This window comes from Panthera leo, chromosome A2 (assembly GCF_018350215.1).
Source record: "Panthera leo isolate Ple1 chromosome A2, P.leo_Ple1_pat1.1, whole genome shotgun sequence".
NCBI lineage: Eukaryota > Metazoa > Chordata > Mammalia > Carnivora > Felidae > Panthera > Panthera leo.
In genome coordinates this window covers 4,275,813-4,299,583 of record NC_056680.1, presented here as the reverse complement: position 1 = coordinate 4,299,583, position 23,771 = coordinate 4,275,813, and the positions used below count along the sequence as shown (strand labels likewise).

The 23,771-nt window shown below is 59.1% G+C and overlaps 1 protein-coding gene across 1 annotated transcript; it reads left to right on the top strand.

Annotated features, from left to right (window-relative positions):
- The first annotated feature begins 328 nt into the window (after positions 1 to 328).
- NDUFA11 (NADH:ubiquinone oxidoreductase subunit A11) lies at positions 329 to 5,958 on the top strand. Its single transcript, XM_042928135.1, has 4 exons — positions 329 to 509; positions 4,117 to 4,209; positions 4,302 to 4,424; positions 5,777 to 5,958. Exons 1-4 carry the CDS (start codon positions 413 to 415, stop codon positions 5,887 to 5,889), a joined length of 426 nt encoding a protein of 141 aa, XP_042784069.1. The 5' UTR covers positions 329 to 412; the 3' UTR covers positions 5,890 to 5,958.
- Positions 5,959 to 23,771: the final 17,813 nt, after the last annotated feature.

Here is a 23,771-nt window from a genome sequence, read left to right as displayed (position 1 = left end):
TAGTTACATCTTGCTCCTATCAAATGGAGTTCCGCCCCGCGCCCAAATACCCGTCATAGTCCCACCCCCAGATTAGACCCCCACTCCGGGTCAAACCCTTCCTAACCTAGGCCCTTCTGAGTTGGGGCTAGCGAGATCTGCCTTCACTGATTCTGGCTGACTTCAGTTTCTCCCTCCAGAAATCGGCTGGGGGTGCACGCGCGCCTCCTTTACGCCAGTCTCGACTCGGCGCTTGAGCGCCACCCGTGTCTGTGTTCTCGGTGCTCAATAAAGTTGCACGCTTGTTGTCGGCCCCTGCGCCCGAGGGGTTGCGCGCGCCGCCCAGGAAGTCTCGCGAGAACGAACGGCGGCGGCTGCCCTTGGGTGCGGGGAGGCGGTCGGGTGTGCGGTGTGGGGCCAGGGGTGCGCGGTCATGGTGCAGACGCTTCTTCAGCAATACCGGGACATTCCCGATGGCACCGAGTGCCACCGCAAGACCTACGCCAGTACCACACTGAGTGGTGCCGCTGGTGAGCGCCGCCCGGGCCCCGAAGGCAGAGGGTGCAAGGAGGTCATGGAGTCGCTGGCGGCTGTCCGAGGGCGTCTTGAGGGGCTGGGGATCTCGCAGGTGGCGCATGGTTGTCACCGGGGTGCCTGCGGTGGCCCTGGGACGCTGGGGAGCTCTTGTATGAGATAGATTTTGTAGGCGTGTCAGACTAATTCAGAGGGCGCAGGAAGTCCCAGGGGGTCTGGAGCTGGGTATCTCACGGGGTGACACGTGGGGGTCGTGGGAATGTCTGGGGAGGCCATGAGGGACTCTTGTGTGAAGGGGGTCCTGCAGGGTTGGAGGGCACTGGGAAGTGGTACCTGTGACAGGCTCTGGGGTCGTCAGAAGCTGTTCCCGGGTGCTCGGATTTAGGGGTTATTGTTGAAGCTGTCACCAGGCTCCGGTCGTTGAGTGGGAGAGGGCCGTTATCGGGATCAAAGGAGCTGGGGATTCATGAGACTTAACAGGGTTAAGTTGAGGTTATTTGGGGGCGGGGGGGGGGGATCGTGGGTCATTATCCTGGAGGGGGATGAGGTTTTCTTAGGGTCCAGGAGAGTGGGATGTTTAGGGATATCTGAAGCTTTAATTGGGACCACCAGAGGGGTCGTAGGGGTGCCGAGATCATAGATGCGCCGGGTCAGGGGTACTATAAGGGTAGCCTTGGGAGGGCATAAGGGGATTCACAGCCCTAGCACTCCCTTGCAGGGGAGACCCCAGCGACTCGCCCCTTCCAGTGTCCCTTTTGATGCTCAGTCTCTCTGAGAAGTAGTAGATAGGATGGTTTGGGCCACCTCCATGTCTCCAGCTCCTGAAACGAGGCCTGGCAGAAGTTGAGTCTCCCCCAGGCTACCATTTTCTGCGTGTTTAGTGAGATCAGCGGTTATCGTGCCCATTTCTCAGAGATGGACACTGAAGGTCGGAGAGGTGTATTAGCTTCCCTTTGGTCTTTTGGAGCCGGTGTGCAAATCCAGGTCTGCTGATCTGGTCCTGAGGGTGGCTGAGGCAGGGACTGTGCATGCAGGGTCCTTGTGGAGGGGTCTGAAGAGAGAGGGTCGAGGGGGAGTCCCTGCGGATGGGTTATGTGGAGTCTGTTCGAGTGGTGAGTCGTTGGGACGGTGGAGGTGCATGGCGGGATCTCTGGGGGGCCTTGAGAGAGGGGTGGGCAGTCTGGGGTTGGATCACTGTAGGGGGAAGTTGTTGGGGCACATTTTTTTTTTTTTTATTTGGGCACATTCTTAAGGGGCGATGCTGACATTGCGGGAGGCCTGGCCGAACTTGCTGGAGGCTCATGGTTGTGTCTAAAGGAAAGTTAAAGCAGGAGGGGTCGCCTGAGGGGCATGTGGGGCCTTCAGGGCGAAGATTTGGGGGATTTCGAACCTGAGAAAGATACCAACGTTGGTGTTTGTGAATGGGAGTGCATGTGTTTGATCACAAATGTGCGGTCCTTGGGGGTGGACTGGAGTCTCAGGAGGCTTTTGGGGGAGACTGAGCACTTTCCAGGAGTGGGGTGCTGAGTGAGCCAGGAGCCTCTGGGGGAGGGGGGTTGCTGGAGGGTCTTTTAGGGAGGGTGGGTGGAAACCTTTGACAGGGGCGCCAGATCAGGCAGTGTGTGTGTGTGTGTGTGTGTGTGTGTGTGTTGCTCACTATGCCCGCCCGCGTGTTCGCACTGGCCAACTCCATGCAACATACGGGACTTGGCTTCTGGATCCTTCCTCACCTCACCCTGCCTCATTCCCTGCCTCCCCTCAGCCCTCACTGAGAGAACACTCTTGTGTCCCATCTGGCTTTCCTGAGATGGTGAGCCCCTGGGGAGTGAATGAATGAATGAAGGCACCCAGTAACTCTTCTTTTTTTTTAATGTTTATATTTTTTTTTTTGAGAGAGCAACAGAGCATGAGCGGGCGAGGGGCAGAGAGAGAGGGAGACACAGAATCCAAAACAGGCTCCAGGCCCTGAGCTGTCAGCACAGAGCCTGACGCGGGACTCGAACTCACGAACCGTGAGATGATGACCTGAGCCGAAGTCGGATGCTTAACCCACTGAGCCACCCAGACGCCCCTAGGCGTTCAGTAACTCTTTGGGATGGGGGATGGATGGATTAGGGTTCACAGTAACAGTGAATGAATGTATGAGTGAATGAAGGTACAGAGGAACCGAATGAATGAATGAGTGAACGAATGAATGAATGTGGGTGCACAGTGAATGAATGAATGTGTGCATTGTGTCTGGAGGTCACTGCTGGGTCAGGAAGGGGGCCTTCAATGGGGTGATGGGGGGCCGTGGAAAGGTCTGAGTCATTACAGACCCTCGTGTGCTGGGGATCACAGGACCTGGGGAGGGGGGGGCTGTGGCAGGTCACCCGCCATGTTGGATGGTTGCTAGCAGAGAGTTGGGGCGGGGCAGTCTTTGACCCTGGGATAATCGGGGACAACTGGGTCACGCACTCCCAGTTCTAGGACTTCTGAGGGCTCCGGGGTGACGGGGGCACTGTCTGTGTGCGGCCTGGAACGTCAGCTGGCAAACAACAGTTCAGTTTTGCTGGGATGGGATAGGCTGGGCTGGCCCTGGAGGTCCCTATGGCAACTAGGCCAGGCTGGGGGTCTATAGGGAGAGGAGGGGTGTGTTGTCTGCCCTGAGCAGGGTCAGCTGGAAGTCGGGGAGCCCCGCGTTGGGCTGTTTCTGGTGACTCAGAGCCAGCCAGGTGGGCTTGGTCTGCCTCCCACCGAGGAGGATCTGGTGAGGGCAGCTGCCCAAGGGCTTGCCTTGGCCTCGCCCCAGACCCGCACACCAGCCCAGGCCAGTGTTTGCTCAGGATGCCCACGGACGGGGCCTCTGTCCTCACCACCCACCCACCGCTCAGCTCCAGGCCCGGCCCCCGGCGGGCCCCTCACGCGTAAAAGCCAGTGTCGGGCAGGGAGGCCGGGGCGACAGCAGAGATGGAAAAGCTGACCGGGTGGTGAGGCCGGGTGGGCGTGAGCGGCTGCCGAGCCAGCCAGGTGTGAGGGATGGCCCTAAGCCCAAGCCGCTAGCAGGGAGGGGGCCCCAGGGTGATGAGGGACAGGCCCAGGAGCCAGGTCTCTGCCAAGGAGGATTAGGCTGAGGAGCCCAGGGCCCCACGGGAGAGTGCAGCCTTGGACGGGAGTGGGGAGCAGGGCCTGTGGGGTGCAGCTGTGGTGTCTGTGCTGACCCTGGAGGCCAGGGAGCGGCCCAGCCCACTTAGGCCCCAGGCCTGTGCTCCTGTCCATTGCACGCTGGGCCGGTGCGCCATGGAGGGTGAGGGGTCAGGCCTTGCGGAGGGGGGCCTGGGGTGCAGAGGTGGGGCTGAGAGCCCAGGTTCTGGAACAGCAGACAGGGCTGGAATCCCACCTTGGCTGCTCAGCAGCTGTGGGGCCCCGGGTGAGCCCCAGAACAGTCCCTTCCTGGGCAGGGGGGTTGGTTCGGGGGTTGCTAGGAGCCTCCTTGAGGGTGCTGTGGGGACAGAGGGACAGAGGGTTTCTCTGATAGCAGGGGGGACTGCCCCAGCCAGGTCCGCGCCTCGCCTCGGTGCCCAGGCCCCGGTGCCACACACCTCACCCGCTCTGGTCCCGCAGGCCTGATCTTCTCCGCCTACAGTGTCACGCTACAGCCGCCAGATTCCTTCCTGGAGGGAGTGGCGAGGACAGGGCGATACACATTTACTGCAGGTAAGGGAGCCTTGGCTTCTCCTTGGGGGCCCTCCTGGCGCTGGCCCCTGGGCCCTGACTCGGCGCCCGCCCCCCCGCTGCCACCCCGACAGCCGCCATCGGAGCCATATTTGGCCTCACCTCCTGCATCAGTGCCCAGGTCCGAGAGAAGCCCGACGACCCCCTCAACTACTTCATCGGAGGCTGTGCCGGAGGCCTGACCCTGGGAGCGCGCAGTGAGTGAGCCCCCCGCCCCTGACCTCCGCTGACCACCACCCCCCGTTCTGTCCTGGACCAGGGGCCAGCTGTGTGGAGTGCTCGCCCCAGCAGAGGAGAGGGGCTGCCCCAGGAAACCTTCCAGGGCTTTTGACCCTCCGCCACCGGCCAGTTCAGCAATAGTAAGGGCAGCTGCTTCAGCACCTACCGCATGTGTACCTGACCGAGCCCTTACACCCTCCTGTGGCTCCCTGCGACATTCAGCGTGGCCCATAAGGCCCTGCACAATCCGCCCCGTCCCCTCCCTGCCCCCGCCTCCTCCCTCTTTCCCCTTTGCTCGCTCTCTACGAGCCACGTGAGCCTCCTTGCTGGTCCACCAAGCCAGGCCGGGTCCTGCCCCAGGGCCTTTGCATGTGCTCTGCCCCCTTCCTGGAGTGCTGTTCGCCCAGGTGTCAGCACAGCCCCCTCTGTGTATGATCTGGAACCCCCACTGCCCTCATTTCCATATCCCCTTCCTCTGCTGCAGCTTGTCAGAGAATACGAGGTCACTGCCTGTCTCTGCCACCACCCCACAAGCATAGAGGGGGTGCATGGTCCTTGTGTTGCTGTCCCTCTCCCAGCACCCAGAGCCCTGACTGACCAGACACCCAGCCCTCCAGGGGACTTCCATTCACCATCCCTTCTAGAGATGCAGGAAGGGAGGCTCAGAGAGGGGGCTTGGGTGGCCCGAGGTCACCTGGGAACCAGCAGAGGTGCCTCCCTAGTGGGAAGGCAGGCCGGGGCCCCACGCCAGCCTGGCACAGTGGAGCTGCCCAGGCCGGGAAGCAGACAGTGCTCTCTCCACCTCCCGTAGCCCTGGCCCACCAGCCTGCCAGTGCTTGGTGGAACGTGCCAGCCAGGCAGAGGGCAGGCACGGCGGAGGAAGGCCCATGCATCCTAGCCTTTGCTTTAAGACCTTGGGTAAGGTCGGGTTTGACGTGCACCCCCAGCCTGCCGTAGGGGTGACCCCTGCATACAGCAAGCAGACCTCCCTCCCCAGCGACGGCTCTCGGGCAAGCAGGGGCATTCTGTCCCCTTCCGCTCCCCGTCCGCAGAGCAGGTACAGGGCCCGGGCCCTGTGGCCGGGGCACAGGCTGAGACTCGACAAAGCGCCGTCCCCTCCACAGTCGGGTGCCCCACCCCCGGACCCGACAGCCTAGATCCCTCCTTGCCTCCGTTTCCGGGTTTCCGCGCACGTCTTCAAAGTCAAGGGGTCACGCGACTTAATCCTCAAGGAGCCCTCAGCCTCAAGGGAAGGACATGCTCTTGGGCCCCCTGGGTGGCCGCAGGTGAGCCCCACGCGCGACTGACACCACCCTCCCGACTCTGGCAGCTCACAGCTATGGGATCGGAGCCGCCGCGTGCGCGTACATGGGCACGATCGCCGCGCTGGTCAAGATGGGCCAGCTGGAGGGCTGGAAGGTGTTTGCAGCACCCAAGGTGTGAGCCCCGCCGCCTCCCGGGTCCCCGGCCAGGTTGAAATGCGACGAGAAATAAATTCTGTGCATCCTTGTGTGTGTGAGTCTCCCGCCCCCCCCTCCCCTGGCGTCTGCGATGTAGCCCCGTCTCGGGAGGGCAGGGCGGCAGTGACACCCCAGCAGCAGCCCAGCAAGGGAGCAGGACACACGGCATCTGGGTTTGTTCTGACAGGGCCCACGGCGCCAGCTGGGCCCTAAACACAGGGCATCTGGGGGTGGGAGCTGGGCACCACCCCCCACGGCCCCCCTGTGCCCCCCCACACAGGTCACGGGCCATCCCCTCTCTGGGCACCGTGGGGGGGACACACCCAGGGCCCACGCACAGCCTGACTCCAAATTCCTTGGCATTGGAGCGGAGCACCCCAGACGGGCTGACCCAGGAGCTTTGTCTCCATGTGACAGGTGGGTGACAGGCCACCAGGAGCCTGCAAAGCAGGGGCGCATGGCAGGAACGAGAGAAAAGAATCCTGATCCTTGCCCGCCGCCGCCTGTCAGGCCCAGTGATGTAGGCAGCTGCAGAATGCTGGCACGGCCCTGGCCCCCCGCTCTCCGCAGGCCTGGGTCTGGCTCTGCTTCCTGGCAGCCGGAAAGGGAGGCTTGCTCCAACATGTCAAGGTGGACCATAAATTAGGGCTCTCGGGGCCCTACCCCAGGGAGCAGGGGTATGCACGGGCAGCGGTTGGGTCCTGGCGGGGTCTGGGCCCTGAGTCCCCCTCCTCGCCCATATCTGGCCCCATCCCTCCCGCTTTCTCTCCAGCCCACCCTGGTGCCAACATGGTTGGAAGCCAGACTTGGACCCTTGCTTTCCTCTGTCCGCCCCCGGGGTAGTCACTCAGCCAGGTGTCGGGCAGCTAAAATTCGTGTGCAGAGCCCAGGCCCTGCTGGCATTGCCACCGCTGTTCTGTCATTACCCCGCAGCCACCCTGGGTCTCCTGCCAGAGTGGGCACAGGCACCAGCCCAGGGGTGCGTCCGGGCCTGAGAAAGGCTGGAGGCTCCCCCCACCCGTGGGCCGGGAGAAGGGGGGCCTGCCGAGCCCCGAGAGCACTCTGGGGTCAGAGTCCCAGCTCGCAGTTCTTTACTGGGTCTGTCCTCCGTGGCAAGCGGGGACGACAGGGTCCCTCCCTCAGCAGTGTTCAGGGACAACGGAGTAACTTAGTTTCCAAGGACCTGGTGCTGCTGGTGGGGCCTGTGGTCACTGAGGGCTGGACCAGGGGGACCTGGTCAGGGCCGTGCCTTTGGTGACGTCTCAGCCGCCCAGGCCTCCCCTCCCTGTACATCCTTCCTCAGTCCCCTGGCTCTTTGCGAAGCCCAAGCCCCAGAGGGAAAGGGAAGACTCCTGGCCAGCCAGTCCCTTCCTACCTCCCAGCCTCGGTTTCCCCTTTAGTCAGCTCAGACCAGGGCTGTGCTCGGCACCTACTCAGCCCTCTCTGGGCTGGCTGGCTGGCTGCCAGTGTTGGAGGGGGCCTCTGCCAGGGCCCCCAGAATGGAGCAGGAGAGAGCAGCTGCCTGCGGGGCTCCAGGGAGCCCCCAAACCCAGACCCCCTTGCCCATAAACATTTATGAGGCTGTGAGGGACTGACATCATCCTGCCCCCCACACAGACCCCATGGGGATGGCCCTTGTTTATAGCATCCAGCCCCCCGCCCCCTCCCCAACACACACCTTTGCCTGGGACACCACCTCCAGCCCCAGCAGCCCCTGCTCGGGGCAGTGAAGGACCTTTCCAGAGAAGAGCGGTCCCCTGCCCCCATCCCGAGCTTGATGAAGCCATTTCCAGCCCCAAGCAGTCTGGTCTGGAACCGAGAAGAACTCAGAAAGGGCCTGGGGACGAGGGGGGTGGAGGGAGAGTCTGAAGATCCAAGGCTGCAGAGGTCCTGTGAGATGTGCGCGAGAGGGACGGGCGTTCTGCGCAGATGGCAGCCTGATCCGCGAGCAGCACGGCCAGTGCGTGATCGAGGAGGGGGTCGTGTTCCCACCAGGGCAGACCTCTGGGGCAGTGGGACACACTCTCCCCAAAGACCCCCTCCCTGGAGGCACACCGCCCAGTGGGAGCAAGTCTGCAAGGGCTGCCTCAGCCCTGCAGTCTCAGCCGGGGGTCTCGGCCAAGAAACCGGGAGTGGCTTAAATGAGACAAAGGAGCCTGCGAGAGCCTCCCCCAGGCTCCAGTTGGTACTCTTAGCCCATCTAATCCTTGCAGCAGCCCTCAGAGGGAGCTCCCACTGGTCCTGTTTTACAGATGAGGAAACCGAGGCCCAGAGAGCAGGCCCGGCTCACAGCAGGCACGTGGCGTTAGTTCTGTGGTTATTACTCGCCGTTGTTGGGCAACATGTCTCTGAAACACTTCCCAAGCGGTCGTGATTGGGGTACAAGCAATCCAGTGGGACAAGGCCAAGTGGTCTCAAAAGCAACACTCCCCACCGATTCCTTTAAAAAGCTATGTTGGTGGGGCGCCTGGGTGGCTCAGTCGGTTGAGCGTCCGACTTCGGCTCAGGTCATGCTCTCGCAGTCTGTGGGTTCGAGCCCCGCGTCAGGCTCTGTGCTGACAGCTCAGAGCCTGGACCCGGCTTCAGATTCTGTGTCTCCTTCTCTCTCTGCCCCTCCCCCGCTTATGCTCTGTCAAAAATAAATAAAACAAAAAAATGATAATTTAAAAAGCTATGTTGGATGTGGGCTGGGGTGCCTTTTGGTCCGGGGTGGGACACACCAGTCTATCTTTTGAGAGGGGCCCATAGGGCCTGAGGGGCTAATTCTTTCTCCCTCTCACCCCTTTGTGAGTCCACAGTCTTTTTTGTTTGTTTGTTTTTAATAATTTATTTATCAGCGGGGAGAGCGCAGGCAGGCCAACAGCAGTGAGCCTGATGCAGGGCTTGAACTCACGAACTGAGAGATCATGACCCGGGCTGAAGTCTGACGCTCAACCGACTGAGCCCCCCAGGTGCCAGAGTCTGGAGTCTCGAGATCCACTCTGGATCTCCAGGACCCCAAGCAGGGGCCAGCCCCCATCATCACCCTCCTGCAACAGCACACTGTCCTCCCCCGACAACGTCTTCTCCGAAGCAGCCACCAGAGGGTGGCCATGAGCATCCCAGTCCTACCCTCTGCCCACAGTCCTCCAGGGCTCCCACCTCCCTCAGAGTCAAAGTCTGAGGCCCACAAGGCCCTGCGTGACCTGCCTGTCCCCTCCCTACCTTCCCCTCCTCCCTCTCCTTGCCCGCTCTGCTGGCTGTTCCTGCAACACGCCAGGCCCAGGGCTGCCCCAGGACCATTGCTCTGCTGTGCCGTCTGCCTGGAACCCTCTTCCCCCACGTGTCCCCACAGCTGCCCCCTCACTTCCTTCGGTTCTCAGCCCAAATGTTACCTCCTCACTGAGGCCTCCCCGAATCCCCACACACACTTTACCCTCTTCTTGTCTTTGCCCATAGAACCTCGAAGCTTCTGGATCCCACATCATCATCATCATCATCATCATCATCATCATCATCATCATCACGTGTATTGTTTAATGGGCTGTGTATCTCCTTGAGGGACTTATCCTGGCTGTCACACCCTTGGGTCAACAACCAGCCTAGGAACACAGCAGGACTCCATAAGTATGTGGCCCAGCCCTGCTTCCTGAGTGCCGGCCCTGGTCAGGGTCCCGTTCACTACACCCCCATTCGATGACAGCTGTGGGGGGCGGGGCAGGAGAAACCATCCATACCCAAATCTCAAGTCAAGAGTCGAAATTCACTTACACATATTGACTGAGAACCTACATGTGCCATGCACGGTCTGGGGCCTGGGTGGGGGTCACATCAACCAACAGCACCAATGACCTCGCTCCTTGCCGGGGGGACCCAAAGCCTGGTCTTGAAGGGAAAAAGGAAAAGGGCAGTTTTTTAAAATGAGCAAACAGGGGGCGCCTGGGTGGCTCAGTCGGCTAAGCATCCGACTTCAGCTCAGGTCACGATCTCGCAGTTCGTGGGTTCAAGCCCCGCGTCGGGCTCTGTGCTGACAGCTCAGAACCTGGAGCCTGTTTCAGATTCTGTGTCTCCCTCTCTCTCTGACCCTCCCCCGTTCATGCTCTGTCTCTCTCTGTCTCAAAAATAAAAAATAAAAATGTTTAAAAAAATTAAAATAAAATGAGCAAACAGGCAAGCATGTTTTACACAGAACTGTGCTTGAGAGAGAGAGAGAGAGATCATGCTGACACAAAAGGCAGGAAGGTGGGGGGAGGTCTCTTTAGCTAAGGGTGCTCAGGGAGCTCCCAGAAGAAAGCAGCCTTGGGGTGCTGTGGAGGAAGGGTGTTCCAGGCAGAGGGAACAGAGAAGGTGGAGGTCCTGAGGCTGGGTTGAGCCCGGTGCACTGCCCCAGTAATAGCTAGGAGGCCATGCGACAGGGGGCGACGCACCATGGGATCCTCGTGAAGGGAGGAGAGGGGCCAAAGTCAGGTCATGTTTCCCAGGTGGGACACAGCAAGTCAAGGCAGAGATTGCCGTCCAGGGGGTCCTGCCTCCTAGGATACCAGGAAATCCGTCCTGCCATTTCTCTTGTCCTGGCAAAGACCCCACCCAGAGCCGCACCTGCCCATGTGAACACACCCAAAAGGGCTGCCCTGGGAGGGGGGGCCTGAGCCCTGAATGCCTTGGGGCATCAGACAGCTGTGCCCACAGGTCCTCATCATGGAGGGGCGGGTGGGGATCTTCCGACTGCGTTCTGGTGGGGAGCCTCAGCCAATGTCACCACCTCAAAGCCTAAAGCCAGGCTGGTCCCCTCACTTCGGGGGTTTCGAAGTCAGGGGCAGAACTTGCCCCCCTAAAACCCCTGTCTGGCTTGACATCTAGGGCTCAGAACACAGCAGAGCCCCCACCCCCAGTTCTGTGGATACAAGGCAGCCACAGCCAGAGGGTGGCTTTGCTGGTGGGGAAACTGAGGCACAGAACAGTCACCACCCCCCGAGACGTCTCGCAGTTCCCCTGCAGTTATCCCTCACCCTTTACTCTGGTCCTCCTCGGATTGGGCAGCTCCCAGCCCCGTGTGGGGTCCCTCCTCAGAGCCAGCCAAGCGGCCTGGGGGCTTCACGGAGGGCTGGGTGGTCGGCCCCAGCTCAGCCCCAGCTCAGCCCCTCTCTCGCACCTCCAGGAGCCCCGCTGGACTCTGAGCATTCCCTGAACCGGGGGAGGAAAGGTGTGAGCCAGGGCAAGGCTCTGGGGGGGACCGGACAGGCGGGCGGGAGGGCTCTCAGCCCAGTTGGAGGGGAGACCCATGGCCCGGCCTAAAGTTCTCCCTCCTTTCTGAGAAACCCATCCAAATGCTTTTATTTTACTATTCCCCCCCCCCCACAGCAGCCTTGCTAAAACACAGTCTACAGTTTCTTTTTTTCAATAGGTAAAACCGACAGAAACCACAGAATTTACAATATGCCAAAGGGTGTTCCAAAAAAATACCTCTCTCCCCAGCCACCACCCCCCGACACACACCCTGCCGCCCTCCCCAGAGGCCGCCAGCCCGGTTTCTGGTTTCTCCTTCCAGCAATGTTCCATGCCGAGGCAAACGTGTCTGTATATTTTCTTTTCCTCCCCCAGCGAGTAGATCGCACCGCCCCTGCTGTTTCGTAGGACCGAGTCTGGTTTCCTGACGGTAACACATCTTGGATTTCGTCCTGCCCAGTAAAGACTCGGGTCTCTTGCTTTTAACGGCTGCATAATATTTCATCCTGTGGCTACATCGTCATCCCCTTCAAAGGACATTCCTCGGTTCCCAGGTTTTTGCTACCGGCCCCAGTGCAGAGTTGAAGGAGCGCCTGTTATACACGGTTTGCATGTTGCTGAATACAGCCGCCCGCTTCCCGAACTTGTTTAAATTAACGAACTTTCTTTTCTAGAGCGGCTTTAAGTTTGCAGAAGAAGCAGTAGAGCCTCTCTGCCAACTCCCCTCCCACAAGCACACACACACACACACACACACACACACGCACACACAGTGGCCCCTTTTGCAGTCTTGCATTACTGTGATACCTTTGTTACAACTGATGGTCCTGTATTGATACGTTGTTATAAACGAAAGTTCAGAGTGGACACGCGGTTCCCTGGTGGTGATGTGCATTCATTCATTGGGTCTGGCCAAATGGATCATGGCAGGTAGCCACCTTCGCGGGATCACGCAGCGTCGTCTCACTGCCCCCCCCCCCCCAGATCGTCCGGGCTCTGTCCCTTCATCCTTTCCCACCCGCCCCCACCGGGGCAGATGCCGATCTCTTCACTGTCTGCACAGCTTTGCTTTTCCAGAATGTCACGGAGTTGGACTCATACAGCGTGTAGCCTTTTCAGGCCGACTGCCTTCTAGGGATAGGCATGTAAGTTTCCTCCGTGTCTTTTTGTGGCTCAATGGCTCGTTTCTTTTTAGCGTTGAATGACATTCCGTTGTCTGGATGTCTCACAGTTTGCCCACTCGCCTACGGAAGGACGTTCCGGGTTGCTTCCAAGTTTTGACAATTACGACTGAGGCTGCCATAAACATCCGTGTGCAGGTTTTTGCGTGGACATAAGCTTTCAGCTCCTTCCGGTAAATACCGGGGTGGGGTGTGCAGTTGCTGGATCGGATGATAAGAGCACGTTTAGTTTTCTGAGAAACCTCCACAGATGCCTTCCAAAGCGGCCGGGCCACTTTGCATCCGTACCGGCAGTGAAGAAACGTCGCTCTGCGTCCTTGCCAGCATTTGGGGTTGTCAGAGCTCCAGATCTTGGCCGTCGCAATAGGTGTGTGCAGTGGTATCTTGTCTAAATGTTTAAATAACCATTTGCGGGGGCGCCCGGGTGGCTCAGCGGGTCAAGCGTCCGACTTCAGCTCAGGTCGTGATCTCATGGTTCATGAGTTCGAGCCCCGCGTCGGGCTCTGTGCTGACAGCTCAGAGCCTGGAGCCCGCTCTGGATTCTGTGTCTCCCTTTCTCCCTCACTCACGCTCTGTCTGTCTCTCTCTCTCAAAAACGAATAAACGTTACAAAAAATTTTTTAATAAATAATCATTTGCTGATGCCTCCTTCCGGGAGCCAGGCACGGTCCCGATACCTTTAACATGATTTCGCTGCAATTCAGCCTAGGAAGGATGTGCTGTTACCCCGTTTTACAGATGGAGAGAACAAGGCTCAGAGAGGGATAGCTGCTTGCCCGGGGTCTTACAGCAAATGAGGGTAGGGCCAGGGCCTTGTGGCTGATTCCAGAGCACTTCTGCCTGCAGTGTCCCAGGCCCCGTGCTGGGCACTGGGGACACAGTAGTGACCAAGGTAGATCCCGTCTAGTGGGTCTGGACCCTCCCAAGGCTCACAGTCTAGTGGGGGAGACAGACATGTGACCGGGCAGTTCCAACTCAGGCTGACTAGGACTGTAATGGGGTTGCACAGGCAGAGGACGACCCACAGGAGCCACCTGGCCTGGGTGTGCAGGGAGGCTTCCCGGAGGAGGGGGTGCTGAAGCATGCAGAGGAGCTTCCCAGGAGAAGGGGAAAAGAGTGACGCAGGCAGGAGGAACAGCATGGAGGGTGGCTCAGAAGAAAGAAAGGGCCGTAAGCCAAGAGCACAGGCTCCGGCATGGGAGAGTCCCGGTTTCCTACCCCACGGGTAGCCATTCAGCCCCTTCCCTGGGCCTCGGTCTCTGCTCTTCAGCATGGCTGTGGGGATTCAGTAAACCCCCGTGGGTAGCACACTCGGCTGGGGCTGGTCCGTGGCGAGCCAGAGGGTGGGAGGAAGCCAGGAGAGCCAGAACAGCCCTCACCCCTGGCCCAGGAGGACCCCGCCCGGGGGAGGAGGGGGACAGGTGGAGGGAATAGAGAAAAGCAGCAGACATACAGCCCCGGGTCTCCCGTCTCCACGTAAAAGGAAATGGCAGGGTGTGGGTGGGGGTCTGCTTCCTGCCCCTGAATGCCCCCCCCGCCCCCCCCTGCCCCCACTCACTCTCTGGCTCCCATTAGTGAGGCCACCTGCTGCGGGGGCCTCGGTCCCAGGCATTCCCCTGCCCACACTCTGCCCCGGTGACCGCCATTAAAAATGAATAATGAGCCAGAGCAGGTGGGACCCGGAGGCCGCGGAGTGTGGACAGAGAGCCCCCCCCCACCTCGGACCCCTCTCCGTCCCACTCCCTCCCGCCCTCTTCTCCAGCCCCTGGGAAACTCATCAGAGGTCCCTTTGCTGAGAGGCCATCCGACCACCTTCTGTGGCTTCTATTCAGCCTCCTCATTACCTGCCCGCCCTCCCCGGATGCCCGTTGCCCCGCCAGCTAAAGTCATCAGACTAAGCAAACAAGAATACAGATGGCCGGTTAAGTTTACACCTCAGGTAAACAATGAACGACATTTTACTGTATGTTAGCATCCGTCCCATCCAATCTGTGGGACACACTTACACTAAAACATGATCCGTTGTTTCTCCGAAGTTCAGATTCAGCTGGATGCCATCTGGCAGCCTTTCCTAATCCCATCTGGATGGATGACGGGCCTCAGTTGTCCTTCCTGCATTATGGGTGAGTACCCATTGACCAGTCAGAGGGACCCTGCCCCCGGGGCATGCGGGGGTGGGGGGGAGGTGGCTCATGTCGGCTGGGTCCTCCGCTTAGATGCTGGCCTTGAGGCTCCAGGGGGGGCCCGGTAGGATGGGAGAGGTTGAGTCCACAGCTACCTGTCAACTGCAATGGATGTGTCGTACTTTGGGTGCTGGAGCTGTCACTCAGGTGAGGTCCCTGGGGGAGAGGAAAGGAGGGGCCGCACGCGGCCTCCCGCAAGTAGCCACCGAGTGAGGTCTGTTATCTCCCCGACCTTCCGCACAGCCCCGATGGTGCGGGCGCAGTCCCCGAATCCCAGCCCCGGCCCTTGCAAGCCCTAGGACTTTGAACCAAGCGTTCTCTCTGCGCCTCAGTCTCCTCGCCTGCCGTATGGGGACACCACCGCTGCTGCCACCCGGACCCAACCATCGGGGCCATTGAGAGGATGAAATGCATTCACATATTCGAGGAGCCTGTCCTGGCACAACGCTGGCCCTCACTTAAGTGATGGCCTGTTCTGGCTTCTCTCCCGGTCCCAGAGGGAGGGGCTGAGCGGGAATCAGAGGCTAATTTTAGCTCTGATGACACCCCCTGGCCGCCTGCCTTGTCCAAACATCCTCAGCCAAGCGTGAGGTTCAGAGCATCCCTCCCCAACCTCTGACATCCAAGGAGCCTGTTTATTCGTTCCTGTTGGCCAAAGCATTCCTGGCCTGCCTGCGCCTGCCGTCCGGGCACCATCCCCACGTCGCCTGCCCTGTGTCACCCAGGGTCAGGGACATCTCACCTGCAGGCTGCCTGGAGACGGCCAGCGGCAGGGCAGTCAGGGTGGGGGGCAAGGAAGAGGATGGGCGAGGGTCACTCCTGCCCCAAAGTCTGGCGTCCCCCAGAGGCTTCATTTGTCATTTCCCAAGTAAGATCCCCAACTTCTGTCCCTGTCGACTCAGATGCTGTAATTCATCCAGGACCGGCTTCCCGAGTACCTACTGGGGACCCAGAGGCTGTCCCCACAGGGCTCTTGGTCTTGGGCGGGGAGGCAAGGATGAGCCAGGAAACAGGAGAATGCTCTGGCGGTGCTTAGTACTTTCCATTCCTTTGTTCGTTCATTGGTTGGTTCATTCATTCATTCATTCACTCATCCATTCATCCAAGGCATGTTTATTGAGGTCCTCCTGTGTGTCGGCCACCGTTCAAGGTGCTGGGACTCAGCAGGAAGGAAACAAAGCAGGCCAGGATCCCTCCTGGAGCTGACATTCTGGTGGGAGAGAGGCAGGAGCAAATGATATAAATAAGTCAAATGCATGGCCCAGTGAAATGGTGGTAATTGTGGTGGAGGAAAAGAAAGCAGGAGAGGGGTCGGGGAGTGCTGGCGGGGGCAGACGGAAAGACAGCGATTCAAGGGAGCCACATCTGAGGAAGCCATATGGGTATCGGGGAAAGAGTTCCAAGCTGAGGGAATAAATAGCACATGCAAAGGTCCTGGGGTATGACGAGTGAGGAGGCACGTGGGGAGACGCAGCAGGACCTGGGCCAGGCTTTGCCCCCGAGACCGATGACAGCCCCTGGAGGGTCTTGAGCAGAGGGGACGGATGAGATGTCGCCTGAAATTTCACCATCCGGCTCTACCTTTTTTTCGCAGGCCAAGTCCTCGACCCGGCACCCTCCAGCTTGAGGGGAGGGCCGGCGTCGCAGCTGGGCTGGGGAGCCCGAGCGGCTGCAGGTGGAGTCCCACTGTCGATTAGGTCTTCCTGGCCAGGAACATTCGGAGAGCCAGGGTAAGGGGGGAACGGCCGCCCGCCGGAGCAGGCCGGGGGGACTGCGGGGTGGAGGCAGGGCAAATTCTGGGCACATCCTCTGCACGTGGCGTCTCTATCTGCGCCCTGCAGGGCCAGGCCCGGTGCCCGGGTCGCTGGCATTCCTGGCTCAGGTTTCCGCCAGTGGAGGGACAGGTGTCTTCGAATGCTGGCTGGAAGACATCCTCCAAAAACAAACAAAATCTACGCTTTCCTGTCTCCTTGTCCCAACAGATCTCTGAACCATTCTCCGTCTTGCAAAACACCTTCGTTGGCTTTTCTGACTCTAAAGCCGCCACACACGAGCTCCCACAAAACCTTCCCGGAGTGAGAGGGGGATAAAAGGGCCCTTTGTTCCCCAGCCCCCAGTATTCCCTGGAATTTTCTGTCTCCTGACACCGGGCGGCAGGGATGCACCTAGGCACTATTGTTTCTTCGCGCACGGTTTTGCAACGGCTTTTTTCCACTCGACAATAGAGGGCCCCACAGCTTTTATTTCCAGAAATCGGAAAATGAAGCGTGTCCAGCCCCCGCCTCCTCACCCACCGCACGCTGAAATTTAAGCCACGTGAACCGGGAAGGCCAGGGTGCCAGAGGAGGGCACAGCCCGACGGGCCGGGGGGCCGGGGTGCAGAAAGGCGGAGGGGGGTGGGCAGCACAGGGATGCCAGGTTTCTGTCACCTTGCACTCCCCCCGCCCCCGCAGAGCAGCTCCCAGCACCTGACAATGGGCAGGAGGAGGCTGCGTTCTTGAGAATATCATCGGAGGGGGAAACTGAGGTCCAGAAAGGGCCAGGGGCCCAGGCCTGGGGGTTTCCAGCCCCTGCCTGCAATTCTGCCCCCGCAGGGACCCTTGAGGATCGCAGGAGGGTGATGGTGGTGTGCCAGCCCACCTGAAGAGGGTGCCCGGGTTGCTTCCTTTTGCAAAGAAGATAACTAAAGCCCAGAGAGGTGATGTAACTCACCAAAGGTCACACAGCTGCCAGAGGCCAAAGTCTGTTCCCCGAGGGACACCTGGGCGGCTCAGTCGGTTGGGCATCCGACTTTGGCTCAGGTCATGATCTCATGGCTTGTGAGTTCGAGCCCCGCGTCAGGCTCTGTGCTGACAGCTTGGAGCCTGGAGCCTGCTTGGGATTCGGTGTCTCCCTCTCTCTCTCTCTGCCCCTTCCCTGCTCATGCTCTGTCTCTCTCTCTCAATAATAATAAATTAATTAATTAATTAAAACATTAAAAAAAAGAAAAAAACGAAGTCTGTTCTCCAAAGCTCTTGTGGTCAAGAGCTCTGAGGTCGGACAGACAGGTCTACCACTTAGGAGCTACAGGTGGATTCGGACTTTAAATGGGGGCTTCCAGAACATCCCAGAACATTCTAGCGTTGGGGGAAATTGCTGCTGTCCAGAGAGAGCAAGAGCCAAGGGAGACAGGGTGGGTTTTTTTGTTTGTTTTTTGTTTGGGGGGGGATTTTTGGTTGAGGGGGAAAAGGTAAACCCTGGGCACTTTCTGAGCCTCGGTTTCCCTGTCTGCACAGTGGGCACTTGGGAATCCTTGGCAGTGCCTTCGACTGGGGCCAGGTGAGGGGATAAAGGGACACTGATGGGTGAGGGTATGGGGGCCCTGGGGGACCTCTGCCAAGCCCGCCGGTAACCCCAGGGCTGCTCGCCTGCCACCCACATTCCACGCCTGGGGCCGCCCTCCTCACTCGCTGGCCGCAAGCCAGGGTACCTGGGAGGCCAGCCCAGGGCATCCTTGCAGGCGGGGGCAGGGCCGGTCCCTGGGGTGGGGGGCACAGGCTGGAGCCTAGGGACCCCTTCGTCCCTGGGGCCACTGCCTCCAATTGAACTGATGTGTGGGAGCTGAACATCTCCCTCTTTCTGGAATTTTCTCTAAGCCTCAGAGGGGAACCTTACTTGGGCCCCAGCCACCTGGGCCAGTATCAGGGGAGGTGCCCCCGTCATACCCAAGCGCCACGCCTGCAACCCCCATCACCTTCTCATGTGGCTCAGATCACACATCCCAGGCCAAGGGGGCCCCCGCCAGCCACCCTTGGCTCACAGCCCTCAAGCCCCCGGGGAAAGAAATTTCCAGCCGGCTGGCAACTCCGTCACCCACCCCGCCTAGGGAGCAAGGCGCTGGGGGGTCCGATGCAGGCAGAGACACCAGTTGGGGGGTACAGACAGCCCCGCCTCATCCCACACACCCGTGCCAGCTTGTCCTGAGCCTGAAGGAGGGGGTCCCCCCAGTCTGGGCTCTGGGACCAGTTTCCTTCCTAGGGAGGCCTGCCCAGGCTAGGCAAGCCTTGCCCAGGGAGGGTCAGGAGATCTCTCAGGCCACACAGCAAGTTCAGGATAAGCACCAGCTCCCTCTGGCTTTGGGCAGGAGGGGGTCCTCTGACCCCAGGAGCTGGTGTTCGGTCCAGCTGCATATCCTGAGGCCCATAGGTTCAAATCCCAGCCCCACATCTGACTTCCCAGCCTTGTGACACAGGCAATAAAAATATCAATAGAGTGTGAAATAAAATTATAGGCAGAACAGGTGGCTTGAGGCCGTAAAAGTAAATGAAAAGAGGGACAGTGGCCAAAGGCTCCCGGAAGCAGGTTGAGAAGGAAGAGGGTGAGGGCAGGGTAGGGTGTTCCGAGCGGGAGGAACCAGGGCAAAGGACACTGAGCCAAATGTGCACGGCGGCTGCCAAGGACGACCACCGTGCCAGCTGGGGTGGTTTGGGAGGTGAGCTGTCCCCGACCCCTGTGACACCCAGGGGTTTCCTTTCCGGCCCCTGCGGAATGGCAGGACTCGGAGGGAGGGGTGGGCAGAATTGTAGTGACCAGGAGGCCCCCAGGCCTCCCATGAACCCCAGTCACCAACTTCCCCTGCTCTGTGGCTGGGGTGCCTGAAGTCAGGGGCTCAGCCTGGCTACAGTCACTGACCCCAGGAGCACCTCCAGCCTCCTGTTGCCTGCTGGGGTGCCCAGGGAGGCAGCTTCTGGGGGCTGGTGCGTGGAAAATCTCCGTCAGCACCCCTCCTGCTCCAGTCTGCACCCCACCCATGACTTAGTGACTGACGTCTAGAGCCCAGGTGGACCGCAGGGGTCTTGGGGTCCTGGGGCAGAGTTGTGTGTGGGACCCTCTGTGGAGAGCGTCTATCTGTGGACTGCCTCCATCCACCTCGCTGGCCACTGGTGACAAGAGCATCTGAACCAGGGGGCCCAGAAGCAGGTGGGAGGGGAGTGGCGGGGAGGACCGCCCGCGGGACAGGAGCAGCAGGGAGGACCTCCATCGGGCTGCCGTCCCAGCCCATCAGGAGCTTCAGGCGGAGGCGTCTCGAACCTCGCTGGCCCGGTCCCGGGGGCAGACGAGGCCGCTCCTGGCTCCTCTGGGGCATCTCACAGTGTCTGATCAGTGACTTCCACAGCAGAGCCACCCTGCTTGGATCCTCCCCTAGATGGGGTGCTCCTTCCTTCCGGAGACAGTGACGGCGAGCACCGCCGGCGATGCTGGCACATGCCCACACGCCCAGTGTGCCCGAGGAGGGACAGCGAGGCTCTGAGAGGGGCAGCGCCCCGTCCCAGATCCCTCGGTGGCTGAAAGGCAAGACCAGGCCTCCCACCCAACACCGTTACAGACCTACGCAGCCAAGCGTCGATCGCAAATGTGGAACAGACGGGACCTTATGGCCCCCCACTAGACACCTGCCTTGGGGGGGGTCTATTTTTCATTTTTTTCAGAAGATTGTATTTTTAAGTAATCTCCACCCACTGTGTGGCTTGAACTCACAAACCTGAGATCAAGAGTCATGTGTCCTACCGACTGGGCCAGCCAGGCACCCCCGCCCCAGGGTTTAAACCCTTGAGATACAACTGTTTTCTTTGTGGTTTTTTTAAAGTGTTTATTTGTTTTGAGAGAGAGAGCAAGTGGGAGAGGGAGGGAAGGAGGGAGAGAGAGAGAGAGAGAGAGAGAGAGAGGATCCCAAGCAGGTTTCACACCGTCAGTGAAAAGTCCAATGCGGGGCTCGATCCCACGAACCGTGAGATCACCACCTGAGCCGAAACCAAGAGTCGGAGGCTTAACCGACTGAGCCCCCCAGGCGCCCCTGCAACCTGATTTCTGACTCTGTCTTCAAGCTTGTCTTGTTCTTCCGGCTTTTGTGTCCTCCTGGCCTGGCTCTCAGCCCAGCAGGGAAAGCAGCACAGTGTGGCCAAAGCTATGACGGGGAACATCGGCAGCGGCGGGAGCCAGAAGCAGGATGTGACCCGGCTGGGAGGGCAGGGGGAGGCAATCCAGGGAGGCTCCCTGGAGGACAGATCGGCCCCGCAGCCTGCAGGACGACTAGGCTGTAACAAGGTGGCAGGGAGCACAACTCTGCTTCCGGCAGATCAGCATGAGTCACCGGCGGCTCCTTAGCGCATTTGAGATTCTAAGTGACTAGGACGAGGACTGCTCCTCGGGCCCTCGGTCTCCCCGTCAGCAGCGTGGCTCTGGGAAGGCTGAGGTGTCACCCTATCAAGGCTTGGCCGTGGTCCCAGTACACGGTGACATTAAGACCGAAAGCTCCGTGAGTTATATCTTAATAAGTCACCAAATACTTCAGGAGTAGATTTGGGTCGGCCTCCTCTGTAAACGCCCGGCCCTGCGCGGCCTCCAGCCTCCCAAACGTCCACCGGCCCCACTGGCCCAGGATGGCTAGACACGTGGATGACAACACTCCAGGCAGTAGGAAGCTGCCTCATGGAAACGATGTCTCCTCTGGACGCAGGGAAGGGATGACACCTGAGAGGCAGACCTCAGGCCTTGACCAGCCTGCAGCAGCCTCCTCCCTGCAGTCTCCCTGCCTCCTCTCTCCCCTGTGTGTCGAGCACTGCCTGGCTGACCATGGCCACAACACGGCTCCGTGTGGCCTGGCCTCCGCACCAGCTCTGGCCTCCTCTCCTGCTCGGGAAGACCCAGCCTTACTGAATCCCTCCATTCCTCTGTTCCTTGCTGCCTCGGGGCCTTTGCACAGGCTGTTCCTCTGCCCAGAAAGCTCTTCCCTCCTTTTTACAAAAAGAACTTCTAAGGGGCTTTAGGTCACAGCTCACACACCCAGGAAGGCCAGACTAGCCCCATCTTCCTCACTGGTTGCAAGTTATAGTTTTATGCTGGCTTACGATTTCCTTATGGTTTTGTTTTTCGGGTTTTTTTTTTTTTTTTTTAACCCGCTTGCTTCCTGCAATATCCCTGGGGCCTGGAATGTAGCCAGAAGTCAAGAAATGTTCGTTGAAGGGCTAAACATAGGACTGGGACGTGGGGGAACTAATGGGTAGCTGGACATTCTGCTCACCTGCCCCTCTCCACCCTCTAGGGAACCCCTGCCCACCCCTGGACAGAACCCACTTCTAGAACCCGTGATTTAGGTCAGCCTTTTCCCTTGAAGGATGGGCCCACTGCATGCCCAAAGCCACACAAGCCTCGGGGCCACCGGTGAGGCCAGGCAGTGACTCTAGTCCCCAACTTCTAATACCATCCGTGATAGGATCTTAAGGGGAATTCAACTCTTCATGTTCCCGGACCCGATTCCGATGTGGGGGTGGGGTTCCCACACACATAACACCAGGCAGTTCTCAGAGAATCCAATTCAATTCCAACACCATCCGCCCAGGGATGGCATCAGATCCCACAAAGTTAGGGGCTCACGGCTCCAAGCCTGCCCCGCCCCCACCCCACCCCCAACTTCAGGTACCAGCCACAAGCCCAGGCCATTACCTGTGTTTCTGACGCACCAGCTAGAGACAAGTTTCCAAGGACCCGCTCCTAAGGTTTCATTAATTTGCTAAAGCGGCTCACAGAACTCGAGAAAACATTTAACATTTACCCGATCATTAAAGGATATGATAAAGGGTATGAATCAAGAGCCAGGTGGACAGAGGCACAAGGCAAGGTACCAGGGAGGGCTTAGGGTTTCTTTGCCCTTCCAGGCAAGCCACACTGGGCCTATGTCCACCTTCGTACCAACCTGGAAGTTTTCCGAACCCTGTCCTTCTTTATACACAGGCACAATAGCCTTAGTCATGGGGCGCAGGCTTATTCAACCTCCTGGCACAAGGCTCCCACCCTTGGGTGGGTCCAAAAGTCATCTCATGGAAGGACAAGACACCCATTTCACTTTTATGGCCCTGAAACATTTTCAGGAACCACGGATGAAGACCAACTATATCGGAGAAATCAATTTGGGTCGTTTGAATGACCAAATATATGTGCAGTCCTTATCAATCATTGTGTCACAGCCAAGTTCAGGGGAGTCCCACGGTTCGCTTTTTGGCGATGGCCTGGCTCCTGGGACGGGGCACCCCGGGTCACCTGATGAGAGCTCTGGGGGTTGGGCTGAGCCGTGCTGCCGTGACAAGTATATTTCCTTCTCCTCCCTGGCGTCTAATCCACACCCTGAGGAACCAGCTCTCCTCAGTCCTCAAATTCCTGGTCAGCTGCTAGCCACCCCTCCCCAGGTAAGGCCTCTTGGGGCAAATTTAACCCCTGCCGGAATGCATCGGATGCCCCCCTGGGTGAGGCCTGCTGGCTGCCCTCCTGGGGCCTTCCAGAGTCCAGGGGGGCCTGCGGTGGGGTGGTGGGGTGGGGCACCTGAACTTCCGAGGTAGGTGCCAGGCCTCGCCAGACCTCAGAGCCCCCTGCGCCCTGGCCTCCATTGGTAACCTCGAGCCCTTTGGAGTTCCAGACCTGGGACTCTCTCTGGCCTGTCTGGTGGGAAAAGGACTTACAATGCAGGGAAGTTTAGGGCTGGGTTTTCATTTGGTTCCTTTCTTTTCTTTCTTTCTTTCTTTGTGGTTTTTGTTTGCTCGCTTTTTGTTTTGTTTTGTTTTTTGCCGATCTGTGTGGCTTCATAGCACAAGGGCATTTTTCATTCTGTTTCCAAGAAAAAAATATCTTGGGTTCAGTTTGGGTGGGAACCCCCCGTCTCCCCCACCAAATCTGTGCTCCTTCAAGGTCATTGCCAAGGACCTCCTGTCTCCCAGGAGGGGTGCCACACACCCAGGGCCCATACTGAAAAACACCGGCTATATTCACTTTCACTACATTTCTACATATTAACCTTTGGTGCGGGGCCAGAAGCCCTGAGACGCACGGCAGCATATGGGCAAAGCTCTGTCCCTTTCCCAGTCCTGTCTCGGCTATCTCCTGAAAAGCCTGTGTGCTGGGTTCCCTTCCAGAAGTGTTGGCACGAATACGTGATTCTGCACTCCACTCCTTTCCATCATTCAAGGCCACCTGCCGGGTGCTACATGCTACCCCGACAGCTTTACCCCCTCTGCCCGGGAGCACTGGCCTGCCAGCCACCGAGGACATTTTCTGAAACAGCTTCATTGATCTATAATTCACACCCAGTACGATCCACCCATCTGAGGTGTACAATTCAATAGTTAACGTCATTTTAAGACTTTTTTTTAATGTTTATTTATTATTGAGAGAGAGAGAGAGAAAGACAGAGTGCTAGTGGGGGAGGGGCAGCGCGAGCGAGGAAGACACAGAATCCAAAGCAGGCTCCAGGCTCTGAGCTCTCAGCA